At 45.9% G+C, this 14,832-nt stretch overlaps 1 protein-coding gene across 2 annotated transcripts in view; it reads left to right on the top strand.

Moving 5' to 3' along the window:
• The window catches only part of KBTBD4 (kelch repeat and BTB domain containing 4), a 24,991-nt gene extending 11,306 nt beyond the window's left edge, over positions 1–13,685 (top strand). Inside the window, exons 2-7 of one of the 2 annotated variants that reach the window (XM_040409237.1) lie at positions 3,658–4,287; positions 6,746–6,852; positions 8,485–8,616; positions 8,736–8,825; positions 8,899–9,266; positions 10,888–11,351. In XM_040409237.1, coding sequence (XP_040265171.1) covers positions 3,687–4,287; positions 6,746–6,852; positions 8,485–8,616; positions 8,736–8,825; positions 8,899–9,266; positions 10,888–11,086 — 1,497 coding nt within the window. In that variant the 5' untranslated portion in view covers positions 3,658–3,686 and the 3' untranslated portion in view covers positions 11,087–11,351. Of the gene's footprint in view, positions 1–3,657; positions 4,288–6,745; positions 6,853–8,484; positions 8,617–8,735; positions 8,826–8,898; positions 9,267–10,887; positions 11,352–12,530 lie in introns of those variants that run through there. The other variant, XM_040409236.1, reaches the window with a different exon arrangement.
• Positions 13,686–14,832: the final 1,147 nt, after the last annotated feature.

Raw genomic sequence — 14,832 nt, 5'->3', positions numbered from 1 at the left:
AAGGTTACATCTAACAGCCTGGAACCTGAAAGGATGATTTTGAGGTCAAAGGGTCTATCAGAAGCCATTATCGACTCTATGTCAGCCGGCAGAAAAGATGTAACTTCAAAAATGTACCGCAACGTAAGTTCTGCTGTTGGTGTATTCAAGAAAAAACTTCTTCTCAGAAGTTTTCGGTCCGAGCAGTTCTAGGCTTCATGCAGTCAGGCTTTGAAAAGGGATTACGTCCAAATACATTAAGGGTGCACATATCAGCATTAAGTGCTGTATTTGGAGAAAAAATTGCGGAGCACCCATGGGTTATCCATTTTTGAGAGGGGCAGATAGGTTAAGACCATTTCTAAGACCTACGGTTTCCCCTTGGGACCTCAATTGGGTACTTTCAGGTCTGACGAACGCCCCCTTTGAACCCCTGTCAGAAACCTCCCTGAGATATTTGTCACTAAAGACTTTATTTTTGGTGGCAATCACCTCAGCGCGTCGAACCCTTCTGCATTGTGTTTTCAGACAGAATTGTGTTCAGAAATTCCTTTCTTCCCAAAGTGGTATCAAATTTCCACAGACGAAGAAGAAATTATTGTCCCATCGTTTTGCTCGAACCCAAAAAACAGAGGGGGAAGAGAATTTCCACAAGCTGGATGTACGTAGGGCCGTGTTACTCTATCTAGAAACCACAAAAACGTTCAGAAGGACAGACTATCTTTTCGTCCAGTTCAGTGGAGCACATAAAGGGCATAAAGCCACAAAAAACTCATTATCCAGATGGATAAAAATGGCGATCTTAGAATCATACAAGTCGTTAGGTATTTCTCCACCAAAATCTTTTACGGCACATTCCACAAGATCTGTGGCAGCATCCTGGGCTGACCGGGCGAGCGCCTCATTAGAACAGATATGCAAGGCGGCAACGTGGTCGAGTCCTCATACGTTTATTAAACATTATAGAGTGGATACTAGAGCTAGTCAGGAGCTCGCTTTTGGCAGAAAGGTGCTTCAGGCCATAGTCCCTCCCTAAATAGGAGTATTAATCTGTTATATCTCATGGTATGCCGTCATGGAGGATGAAAGGGAAAAACCAAATGACTTACCCGTAATTCCCTTTTCATGAATCCTCCATAACGGCATGGATTTCCCACCCCCAAAAAAATAATTAATACTGGGGGGCTTGGGTGGGGGGGCGCACTGCACCACCAATGATCAATACTGGGGGGGGGGCGCACTGCACCACAAATAATCAATACTGGGGTTGGGGGGGGGGTGGCGCACTGCACCACCAATGAAGATAACTCCCCCAATAATTCATATACAGGAGGCGGGTGCTGGCTGCAGAATCACATAGCCGGCTCCCGACCTCTATGAGCGGTAGCTGCGATCCGCGGCAGTTAACCCCTCAGATGCAGCACCTGAGGGGTTAACTACTGCAGATCGCAGCTACTTGTCATAGAGGTCGGGAGCCGGCTATGTGATTCTGCAGCCAGCACCCGCCTCCTGTATATGAATTAATGAGAGAGGTATCTTCATTGGTGGCGCAGCGGCCACACCCCTTCCCCCTCCTCTTGTCCTCTCTCCTCTCATTGGTGGCAGCAGCGGCACAGGGGGGAGGGAGACACTGCGTCCTTCTCCCCTGTGCTGCTGAGGGAGCACGGATCGCGCTGCCGATTCGTTATTGGAATATCAGCTAAATAGATACCGATAGTGTTCAAAATCCTGAATATCGGCCGATAATATCGGTAAAACCGATAATCGGTCGATCCCTAATATAAATATATATAATCCTTTTATATATGAGGATAAGACTCTCTAGGCTGTCGGTCCAGAAAGACACGAAGGAGAAGCCGAAGGAGGGTCAAATTTATACTTCCTGTCCCTACCTGGTTGGAGGCGGTCATCTCTCATGGTATGCCGTCATGGAGGATTCATGAACAGGGAATTACCGATAAGTAATTTGGTTTTTCTGTTTTGATTTCACACAACCGCATCCTAACGGAACGGATGCCTCCTGATGTGCAAAATAAAACGGATCCGTTTAATTCCGCTATTGAGATTCTCTGCCGGATGTCAATAGCGGAATTAACAACGCAAGTGTGAAGGGTAGCCAGCGGTCACATGCTGTACTTCTGACATGACCGTTCAGGGATGCCACTATGACCCCGAGGCCACTGATTGGCTGCAGTTGTCACATGCCGGCAGCTTATAATGAATGACCGGGTTAAACCACTGGAGTGTTTGTTTTTTCTTCTTCTTCTTCAAGGAGTCAGAAAACCCCTTTAATCTCCCAGGCTTGATGCGGCGTAATGGGGCCATATAATCAAATCCATCAATATCTACTTGTCATTAGGAGTTACCTGTGTATATCAAGGGACGTTGATGCATTTGGTGATTTGGATCCGCACTGTCTCCCTGACAACACTGCCTCTGACACAAATTAAAAAGTGAGATGTTGTCAGGAGAGTCTCTTAGATATTAAGCATGGAGAGACATCCTGCATACCGGACAGTGCAGTCAATGAGACAGACGTACGGCGTCCAGACAGTATTGTGCACGCGGCCTGTTGTTATTTATAGGACCTTTGCACAATACTCGCTGGACCTTGTATTGTTGCCTGGTGTTCACATTGAGCAGATCTACCGTTTACATTCAAACTGATATGTAAGTGTTTTTGGAAGTTCTCTGCTCAAATGTTCTCGAAACTCTGAATAGAAAGCGTCACGTGTGCACGGACACTTCGCCAATACACTCCAGATGGCAAACGGGCACCCGGTCTTGTGACAGCTCCCTGTGAATATTCCATAAAGGCCTGAGATGGGAAATACCTCTTAGGGCCAGTTCGCATCACCGTTTATTTTTTTCGTTCTTCCGATCAGTCAGAAGAACAGAAAAAAACGGATCCTGTATTTTATGCATCTGTTATGCACATTTGGCAGCAATTTCTGTCTAAAATCCATTATTATACATAGAAAAAAATGTCTAAAACTAATGCACACGGAGGACGGAGTAAGGGCTCATGCACACGAACTGATTTTTTTTTTTCCGTGTCCGTTCCATTTTTTTTTTGCGGACCGTATGCAGAACCATTTATTTCAATGGGTCCGCAAAAGAAACAAAAGTTACTCTGTATGCATTCCGTTTCCGTACGTCCGTATTTCCATTCCGCAAAAATTACGGACAAGGATAGTACTGTTATATTAGGGTACAGCTGTTTTGTAAAATACGGAATGCACATGGACGTCATCCGTATTTTTTGCAGCCTGCAAAATACATGCGGTCGTGTGCATGAGCCCTAACTTCCGTTTTTATGCGGACACATTGAAATTAATGGTTCCGCATATGGTCCGCAAAAAAAGGAAACGGACTTGGAAAGAAAATACGTTTGTGTGCATGATCCCTAAGACTGAAGAGGGCGCTGGTTCAGCTCTGTGTCCCCGTTTCAGTTTTCGCTGCGCAGCGACGCTCCCAGCCACCCACAGGGAACTGCAGCTGGTCAAGGTGCCGCTGTGAAGGGGATGCAGCAGTAAACTAGGGCCACAGCCCCTTCATTGTCAGGATTGTGGGAGTCCTAGTGGTCAGACCTGCACCAGTCACAAAGTAATGGTATATCGTAGCGATGGGAACACCCCTTTAAGTGTCCTCCGTCTAATTTTTGCCTTCATCTTCCAGGTACTTGAATCTCAGGCGTGTTCTACAGCATGGACCCTTCAGAAGAGGCTACAGACCAGAACTTGGTCAGCACCACAGAGAATTATTTTGTGATGTACACCTTCACGGATCGCTCCCACAGCAGCCGCGTGGCTCAGAGCATCATGAAGCTTTGCATGGAGGAGCAGCTGTTTGTGGACGTCACCGTCCTAGTGGAGGGTAAGGAGTTCCAGTTGCACCGATTGGTCCTGTCGGCGCAGAGCTGCTTCTTCCGTTCCATGTTTGCCTCCAATCTGAAAGAGGGTCACAACCGCGTGATTGAGCTGAAGGATGTCAGCGCCAGCATATTCCAGCTACTGGTGGATTACATCTACCACGGGACAGTGAAGCTGCGGCTGGAGCAGTTGCAGGAGACCTATGAGGTGGCCGACATGTACCAGCTGACCTCTTTGTTTGAAGAGTGCTCTCGCTTCCTGGTGAGGACGGTGCAGGTGAAAAACTGCCTGCAGATTATGTGGCTGGCGGATCAGCACAGCGACACCTCGCTTTATACTGCGGCAAAACACTGCGCCAAAACCCAATTGTCGCAGCTGTGCGATACGGAAGAGTTCCTGAACCTGCCCCTGAGGTTGCTCACAGATATTATTACAGGTGAGTTACCAGAGGTGTCTGCAGTCAGGATCATTCTACCCCTGTGATGTTGGAAATAATGCAACTCCCATCATGACAGCTAGCTGGAGTCGTAGTTTTTCATCTGCTGTATAACTACAGAGTGCATCCAAAGATGGAGGATTGAATCTTTGCATGCAATGACTGTGGTCTCTCCACAACATTTTTCTGCAGGGAACTATCAGCAAGATCAACCCTGTAAAAGCAGACCTACTGCTTGGTAGGGTTGATATTGCTGATCAAAACTATATCTTTATCGTGAAAATCTCAGAGATATGGTAGGTTTATTAAATTTACGGATTAGGGCTTCAGTGCACCAAGGGGCGGGTTCTAGTCTCTCGGTGCACCCCAGCTCTTCTGCTTTCCTGATTTAGCCATACCCCTTTTGACTGACAAGGACAGGCATCATCATTGGCCTCTTGCCCGAACCCTGTAATCCCATACGTGCAACGTTGATTCTATAATCGCTATATGCGCAGTTCGTCTCCTTTTGGGAAGTTTACTGTTCATGAACCAATTATAAAATCAGTGGTGTAACCATAGGATTACAGGCCCGGGCAAGAGGATAATGATGATACCTAGACCTGTCAGCCAAGGGAAGGGGTATGGCTAAGTCAGAAAAGCTGAGGTGCACCGAGGCACTAGGGTCCACCTCCAGGTGCACTGAAGCCCTACTTAGCATGTTAATTATAACTACAATATCTCTGGAATGGTGCAACTGGTTGAATGGGGTTAATCCTCCTTGAAGGGGTTCTCTGGTTTGGAGACTCCCAGCTTGTGTTAGAAGGGTCCCTTGGCAAAGTGCTCCTCTGCTGACACCCCCATTTATAAGCTGTATGCATCCCCATTTTATAAGCAAATCCTCAGTTACCCTGCGACACCACTACAGGGGAAATTAAGCAATGCTCCACCCCCATTCAAGGGAACTGGTTGCCTGTATAATACAGGACAGGACAGATCCTCCAGAGCAAGAGACGAAATTCATAACTTCTCTTCTCTCTGGCCCAAGAATGCAGGATCCTGAACGGAGGATGTCCCTCTGCTCTCCTGCAAATCTAAGCTGACATCTTTACAACCAAATAAAACAAAGTTTAAAGGCGTTATCCAACCCCTATAATGCGCCCCCCCCCCCCAAAATAAAAATGCCCAGGCCCCTCGCATACTTACCTCACTCCCCGGCACCCGCGTCACTTTTGATGCCCGCACAGCCACCGCCGTTTCTCACCAACGTGCAGATCAAAACATCCGGGAGGGGGGGGAGCCAATAGCAGGTCGAGACAGGGGGGAGCCTCCCTAGCATCACCCGCAAGGCTCATCCCTGTCGCGGCCTGCTATTGGCTTGCAAACCCCTCCTCCCCCCGTTGCCGGATGTTTTGTTCTGTGTGACGGCGAGATGCAGTGGCGGCCGTGCGGGCAACAGAAGCGGGTGCCGGGGAGCGAGGTAAGTACAACCTGTGTGAGGGGCCCCGGCATTATAGGGTTAGGATAACCTCTTTAATCAAAAGGGATGTCCACTGAAAAGGACTTGGGGACTTAGGGTGGGTTCATATCTGCGTTGTGACCTCCGGCAGTCTGTTACAGCAGAGGAATAGAACGTCGGAGTTCACCATATCCGGCATAGCCACCATGCACCGCTGGATCCCCATTAACTGCAACCGCTTTCTGGCAAATATGCCGACTTTAAGCCGGACAAAATATGTTGCATGTACCAATTTTTGTCCGGCGGAAGCCGGCATGTACGTCAGATACAGTGACCAGATTACAGTGCCGGAGTCCACAATGCAGATGTAAACCTGGCCTTATCAGGGCTGTTTTCTGTAGGAGCCACTATGGGAGCGAGCTCCAATTAAAGGGCAAGATTTAGTTAAAAAATAAAATTCTTGTTTTCTAAATTACCCCTGAAGCCCTAGTCCTATCATAATTTGGGCACAAATAAAATGTGAAAGGGATATCCCATCTGGACATCTATAGCATATCAATAGGATAGGCCATAAATGTTCGATAGGTGGAGGTATGACTTCTGGGACCCGCTCCTATTTCTGAATATTTCAGAAGTGGTGCCAGGCTGTGAATAGAGATCAAGCCGCACGTGCATGGCTTTCTCTAGTCATTGATATGGGGCAGGCATGCTCAACCTTTTGCCCTCCAGCTGTTGCAAAACTACAACTCCCATCATTTCCTGACAGCGTACAGCTATCATCCTACAGAAGGGCATCGTGGGAGTTGTAGTTTAACAACAGCTGGAGGGCCGCAGGTTGAGCATCTGAAATTAGCCAAGTGCACAGGGCCCCTCTCTTGAGATAGGTGCGGGTGTCGGGCCCACACCAGTCAGATATTGAGGCTAGGTCATCAGTATTGAACTCTCAGAAAACCCCTTTAACCTTGTCAGAATTGATCACTTTTTTTTGTGTTTCTTCCTGATTCTTGTGCTCCCTGCCAGACGGCGTTCCCTGTTCACAGAATCCAACCGTGGCGATAAAGAACTGGATCCATTTCAATAAGGAAGAACGGGAGGGATTTACTGAAAAGCTGCTGTCTAGCCTGAAGGTAGGTCATTCTGCAGTAATACCCAGACACAGAGTTTTGCTTTTTCCATACATTCACGGTAACCTTGGTGCCAGTTTTCATGCCCCTTGGGGCATCCTACAACACATGAATATTCATGGACTGTATTAGGCAGGGCATCCTGTTTGGAGAAATGCTGGAGGAACATCAAGCTGTAGGGTGTAGTAGATCACAAAGATCATAATCACCTATAAAGCAAGTTTTATGTTAAATATATTTTAAAAAAATCTTTAAAAAAAAATCCTAATATCATGCACTTTTCGTTGCTGCGATCAATCATCGGTGCGCTTTTGCGGTATGATCCTTTCCTATTGCTGTGAATGGCAGCTGAGCTGCAGTACGCAGAGATGGGGTGACGGAGAGACTTTGACAAGGGCCAAATTTTGATGGCTAGAAGACCAGGTCAGAGCATCTCCAAAAGTGGTCCAAGGAAGGACTACCAGTGACTGGAGGACAGGGTCATGGGTGCCCAAGATGTATTGATGCGTGTAGAGAATGGCAGAAGAACTACTACAGCACTAATGGCTGACCATGTTCCTGCTGGTGATGAGAGGCATCAGAATACACCGAGCATTGCAGTTTGCTGTCTATGGGGAGATGTACCTCCAGACTGATCAGAGTGCCCATGCTGACCCCTGCTGAAGATGTCTGCAATGGGCACTGGAGTTGAACCTGGAGCAATGGAGGTGGGTGGCCCGGTGTGACGAATTCATGTTCTATTACATCATGTGGACGGCTGGGTGTGTGTGTGTCACTTACTTGGGGAAGAGATGGCACCAGGATCCACTATGGGAAGAAGACAAGCTGATGGAGGCAGCGTGATGGTCTGATGGGTCCTGGCATCATGTGGACGTGACATCTACCTAAACATTGTAAGTGCCCTCCTTCATGACGGCGGTATTCTCTAATGGTAGTGGTCTCTTTCTGGATAATGCCCCTGCCACGCTGCAAAAATTGTTCAGGAATGGTCCAGGGAACATCACAAAGAGGTGTTGACCTGGCCTCCAAATGCCAGATCTCAGTTGGACTGAGTATCTGTGGGAAGTCCGATCCCTGGAAGCCGCACCGAGGATCAACTGCTAATGTCTTGATATCACAGGATACATCAGAGGTCTTCTGGAGTCCAGGCCTCAACGTCTCAGAGCTGTTTTGGTGGCATAAAGGGGAACTACACAATATTCGGCAGCTGGTTGTGCTGTAAAGTTCTGGCTATTTTTTTAAATGAATATATTAGATATTTTTTGATCTGTGTATATTATATAATCATTTTTGAAAATGTACGGTATTGTTCCTTTAAAATATATCAAAATCAATTGTACAAAAAATAATAAAAAAATCATTTTTCTCTCTATTTGTCTCTTTATATCTATCTGTCATTAGATCAAAACTGCAACTCCCAGCATGCCCTAATAGCTGTAGGCTGTCCAGGCTTGCTGGGAGTTGTAGTTTTGCAACAGCTGGCGGGCCGCATGTCGGGCATCCCTGATGTAGATAAATGCTGATGTTCTTTTAGTGCCTCGCTGTTGGCACGGAGGCATCGCCCCACATGGCTGTTCACGCCCTAATCTAGCTTTATACTTGTCAGCCTTTTTTAAATATTTTTTATTCTAATAGTCTATTGATGATGAAGAAGAAGAAGAAGAGGAGGAAGAAGATGAAGATGATGATCAAAGTGTGGACGATTATGAGGATTATGAGGATTATGAATTAGAATATGAGTATTCTGAACTAGAATATGATTTTGGAGTAAGTTCCGAAGTAGGATTGTTTTTTTTTTTGGTTTTTTTTTATATATTGTTTTAAAAAAAAAAATTAGGCCATTTTGTGTAACCTACCTACCCATGTTTTTTTTTCATGGATAAAAGCATGAAAGTGAAGAAGAAGAAGAAGAGGAAGAAGATGCAGCAGCAGCTGAGGCTCGGAAAGCCGCCAATGCCAGGAATGCTAATGACCCTGTGAGTTTACACCTCATATCTTTAATATTTTTCATACTTCTGTGAAAATCAAATGAATTTTTCTTTTGATTAGCAATTCCAAGAACTTCTACAAAGTTTAAGGGAAGGAAGAGGCGAAGAAAATCGCTGTAATCCGTATTGCTTCCAGGATGACCCCCAGTGGGGACCAGGGGAGGAGCGGCCACGTCCAACGCCCGATCCCGAAGGAAGGCTGCAGAACACAAATTGGTGTCAGTGTGGACAGTGCACGATCATGTCCGAGGTAGAGGAGTGTGTCTGCTGCCATGAATTACCAGCAACGGAGAGATTCTTCCAAACCGATCCTTGTGTTACACAACATGAGGACTTCTCGCGCTTTGTTACGTCAAGAGAGATTCTCATCCCACTGCTCCAGTTTGCTACCAAGATGACGGCCGCGCAGTTTGAATGCAAGGAACACAGGTGACTGTTTGTGTTCTCTTTGCATGCCATTGATCTGTTATCACGTAGAATATGTCCTATATTGTCCGCATTACGGACGAGGATAGTACTGTTCTATTAGGGGCCAGCTTGTCCGTTCCGCAAAATACGGAATACACACAGACGTCATCCGTATTTTTTGCTGACTGCAAAATACATACTGTCAGGTGCATGAGGCTTAATACACATGACCGTATCCGTTTTATGGTTCACAAAAGACTGATCCCAGCCACATGCATGCCGCCAATTTTTTATATATATTTTTTTGTCCTATCCTGGTCTGCGAAATGGAAAATAATTAGACTTTTTTTGCGGAACGGACATACGGATGCGGACAGCATCTTTTGCGGCCCCCATTGAAATTAATGGGTCTACATCCGATCCACAAATAAATGCAGACCAAAAATAAAAGGCGATTCAACAATTAAAATTTTTAATTTTTTTTTCATTACGCCATTCACCATGCAGAACAAATACATTTAAATCTTTAATAATTTACGCGTTTTCGGGCACAATAATATCAATGATGTTTACCTTTTTTTTATTGGTATTTATCTTTATTTGTAAAAGGGGTTGATTTTAATTTTAAATGTTTTTTCTTTTTTTTTGTCCCCCTAGGGGACTTGAACATGTGATTTATCCGATTGCTTGTACGATAGCCTGAGGCAGGTCTCAATAGGAATTTAACAATGGCACACAAGGCCCCTGCCAAACCTGTTTGTAAGCAGGAGCAGCCTGCCCCTGTTAAATGCCTGCTCAGATGCAGTTGACCACAGAGTCTGAGTGGTTAAAACTCGTGATGGGAGTTGTCTTCGATCATCGATTCTACTTGAGGGTGTCCCGCAGACTATGGCGCCTGCTCAGCTCTTGAGCGGACGCTACCTTTTAAATACCCAACATTCGCTGTACATGTACGGCAGATGGCGGGAAAGGGTAGGAAGTATCTGACCGGTGGTGGTCTGACTGCTGGGTCCCGCCATCGTTCAAGAGGATGGGATTCCAGAGTCCCCAGAGGGAATGGAGAGACAGTCATGCATGCACACTGCCTCTCCATCCCTATGGTATTGCTGGAGATGGTTGAACATTGTAGTCTGCGTTTCTTCAAGAGTCACAAAGAGCTGAATGGAGCGACAGTATGCATGCACGACCATCCCTCCATTCACTACGGGGTCTCCTGGACCCTGTTCTCATGATCAGTGGGAGACCCAGCGGTCACACTCCCACCAATCATACAATTATTCCCTATCCTGGGGATAGGAAGTTCTTATGGCGGGTCATAGCCTTTACCCATAGGCTATATATATATATATATATATATATATATATATCTCCTATATAGGATCTGTTGTAAAAAGCTATTGCAAAGCATGGATGCCACTGTAGCCTATGGGTAACGGACGCCACCATTGGGCATCTGCAGTATAGGTCGGGAGCTTTTTCCGGCATACATGGTAATCTGAAACATAATGTGAGCAGCCCCTTAGTATATGCATTTTTAGATGCCATAACAAGATGTGCATCGTACACAGGGTGGAGGTATGAGGACACTTTCACTAACTATATCTAATCGCCTATTCATAATATAAAACTTTTTTCCTCCCAGGCATCTACGTGTGGCTGGATATCGCAAATTCACTAACCTGGTATATGGATTTCTTGGAAAGGCACGCCGAGTATCTGTACCCACGTGTGTAATCAAAAAAATAAGGCAAACATACCCAGAACCTGACGGGCATTACACTGGGTTTAAGTATTATTCTGATTACGCTTCTGGTGAACTGCCGATAGAACTCTGCTTCTAGTCGATGTTATTTCAGCGGTCGGCACCTGCAGTTTTATTTTTACTTGTTTAAAGTTCATTAATATGAGCAATTGCTGTTAGTTATTGTAATGTGTTTTCTACATTTCATACGGAAATAAACAATTTGTATTGTTGACTTTATTGATAGTAAATTATATATATTTTTTGTTACAAAGTAGTTGTTTATGCCTAAAAAGACAAGACCAAAGATACATTCCTTTCATGTTTAAAAATGGCGTATTTACCGTCTCTTATGTTCTCTCTCTGTGATGTTCTGCCCTGATGTAAATTTTATTTTCTTTGAAAATGTGAATAAAAGTTATTTAAAAAAATTCTAAAAAATTGTGGGTTTACTTGTTGTAATAGCAGTGGACAATTGTACAACAAACAACATGATGATCTTACCTACAAGGTAGAAAAAGTACTTTTAGTCTGGAATGTAAATTAGGCTACTTTCACACTTGTGTATTTGCCTGATTTGGCAGGATTCAGCAAAAACGCTTCCGTTTTTTATAATACAACAGTCTGCATTTGTTATGAACGGATCCGGTTGTATTATCTTTAAAATGGCCATGACGAATCCGGGTGCTGGATCTATTTCTATTGTGTCCGAGAAAACGGATCCATTGATTTGCATTGTGTGTCATGCCGGATCGGTTTGCTCCGCATCCCATGCTGGACAGAAAACCGCAGTTTTCTGCGGTTTTTCTCTCCGGTACGGGAACGCAACCAAACGGAATGGAATGCATTCTGGTGCACTCCGTTCAGTTCAGTTTTGTCCCCATTGACAATGAATGGGGACAAAACGGAAGCCTTTTTCTGCCGGATATCAATACTGGAAAAGTTAAACGCAAGTGTGAAAGAACCCTTAGCCGTTAAGTGCACTGAGGGCAGACTCCAGCTTAAAGAAAATTAAAAGTGACGCCTGTTTAACCAGCACGAGTGGAAAATCGCCAAAAATAGCCTCAAACATGAGTCCGGAACTGTGAGATGAGCCATCAGATCGGTGCAGGTCTGACTCCTGACACCCGAGCTGATCAGCTGTGTGAATGGGCTGCTTCTCACCCATACAGTACAGCTCTGTAGTCGCTGTGAATGGAACTGCAATACCATTCATGACCACTACTTGTTGTACGGAGCTGTGCAGTTCCAGCGCTTGTTCTAGACAGACAGTCAGTCGCAGTGTCGGGAGTCAACCCCACACCAACCTGATATTGTTATCCTAAGGATCGGTTACTAGGTTTCAGCAGCAGAAAACCCCTTTAAAGAGGTCGTCCCTTTCCTGTTGGAGCACCCATGGTGAGCAGCTTCCTCAGGAGAATCTGATTGCTTGCTTTGGGTAGATCCTTTTAATACACCTCCACCATTATGTCTTGATCAGCAGTTGATTAACCTCGTAACCAAGAAAATGTTTTAAGCGTCTCAATGTCTGTTCTGTCTTTAAGGAAATCGGGGAAAAGGTGGACATTTATCTGATCGGGAAGGAGGAATCTCGCACGCACTCCATCGCCGTCTCTCTGCATTGCGCTCAGGATGATTCCATTAGCGTAAGTGGGCAGAACAGTTTGTGCCACCAGATCACTGCCGCGTGCAAGCATGGCGCTGATCTCTACGTGGTAGGAGGATCCATACCTCGCCGTATGTGGAAATGTAACATGGAGACCATGGACTGGGAGAGATGTGCACCACTTCCTCGAGACCGTCTGCAGCATACTCTGGTGTCTGTGTCCAGCAAGGATGTCATCTACTCCCTGGGCGGTAAGACTCTGCAAGACTCCCTCTCCAACGTGGTCATTTACTATCGAGTTCGGGACAATGTCTGGACAGAAACTAGTCAGCTGGAGGTCTCCATCTCGGGTGCGGCAGGAGTAAACCTCAATGGGCTTATCTACCTGATGGGAGGAGTGGAGAACGACCTCGACTTCTTCACGAAACCCTCTCGTCTTATTCAGTGTTTTGACACCAACACCGAGAAGTGCCACGTCAAACCCTACCTGCTGCCGTTCGCCGGTCACATCCACGCGGCGGTTCACAAGGACCTGGTGTTCATCATAGCCCAGGGAGATTCTCTGGTTTGTTATAACCCACTTTTGGACAGCTTCACACGGCTGTACCTTCCTGAAATCTGGAACTCGAGACCGTCTCTCTGGAAAATCGCCAGCTGCAATGGTTGCATTTATCTGTTCCGGGATCATTACAAGAAAGGGGACGCCAGTGCCTTCAAGCTAAACCCAGTCACCTCCGTGGTGACAGTAACTAGCGGCACTCGGTTTTTGCTTACCAATCTGCAGTTTCTATTGGCATGATGCCCCGTCAGGTGACTCTGGATCAATCAGATATGTAATTTGTTGCTTTGGTACATGGACTTAGGCTCTTAAGTTGCAAAAATATATGAGGATATGGTCATAATGAAGCAAAAGTGATGGGACTACCAATGTGGTGGTATTGGTGAAGCATGTCAAATCAGCCAAGTGTCCTCTACCGTGCTGTCACATTTCCTTATCTGATAAATCTATGCTTTGCTCGCTGGTTGTGGTGGAGGTGAAGACCTCTGAAGGCAAACTTGGGCCTGAGAACATGGAATAAATCTGTCCTGTCTTTACTTTGATCTGTCTTACAAAAATCCTCAGTGTCCATAGACCTGGGAGTTGAGTAAGGGTACATTCACGTGACTGCATGTATTTTGCGGTCTGCATTGTTTTGCAGACCCATTGACTTCAGTGGGTCCGTGGTCCACATTTGAAGCCAAGAATATGACTTGTTCTATTTTTGGCAGAACGGATGTCTTTCATGTGCTTTCCACAACCGTCTGTTCCCGCAGAAGACAGCAGTGAATGGAGAGCACACCACGCATGCGCAGTGTGCTATCCTTCACTACAAGGAGCAGGTACCAAAGGTGGTCTATGGTCTGCATTTACGAACAGGAATAGGACATGTTCTATCTTTTGCAAAAGGGACATACGGATGCGGAAAGGACATGGAAGACATCTGTGTGGCTTCTGCATCCGTAGGTCTGTTCCACAAAAAATAGAACATGTCCTATTCTTGGCCGCAAATGCGGATCACGGACCCATTGGACACTATGGATCTGCAGTATATGCGGACGCCACATAGACAGTATCCGAATTCTGCGGATCCGTGTTTTGCAGACCGCAAAATACATACAGTCGTGTGATTGTACCCTGAGAAATGTGCGTCACTACAACATACTCCTAAAACATGTGGGTCATTAAAGGGATATTCCCATGTCAGACATCGATGGCATATCGCTAGGATGTGCCATCATTGTCAATTCTGTGCGGGTCCCACCTCTGGTACTCGCTCCTATCTCCAGAACGAGGCCCCCGAAGTGAAGGATAGCACACTGTGCGCTGGCTCAGCTATTTTTGGAAGTCCCATAGCAGTGAATGGAGAGCACACTGTGCAAGCACGGCCCCCTCTCCATTCACCGCTGTGGGACTGCTTGAAATAGTCCGCTATTTTCAGAACTCCCATAGCGCTGAACAGAGGGTGGCCTCACATACATGGCTGCTCTCCCTTCACTTCGGGGGGGCCCATTCTGGAGATAGGTGCAGGTCCCCTTCCCTGTGACCTGATTCTATTGGACGTTGCTGGCATAATCTTACGATATCCCAACAATGTCTGAGATGGGAATATCCCTTTAAATGACTTCATACATCAACTTTAACCAGGCCTCAGTGAAGTCAACCTGTCATTTCAGAAAAGTTCTGACAAGTCATAGGTTAT

The sequence above is a fragment of the Bufo bufo genome, chromosome 10 (genome assembly GCF_905171765.1).
Source record: "Bufo bufo chromosome 10, aBufBuf1.1, whole genome shotgun sequence".
NCBI classification, from domain to species: domain Eukaryota; kingdom Metazoa; phylum Chordata; class Amphibia; order Anura; family Bufonidae; genus Bufo; species Bufo bufo.
Note: the sequence above shows the minus strand (reverse complement) of the source record. Positions and strands in the feature narration are given on the sequence as shown.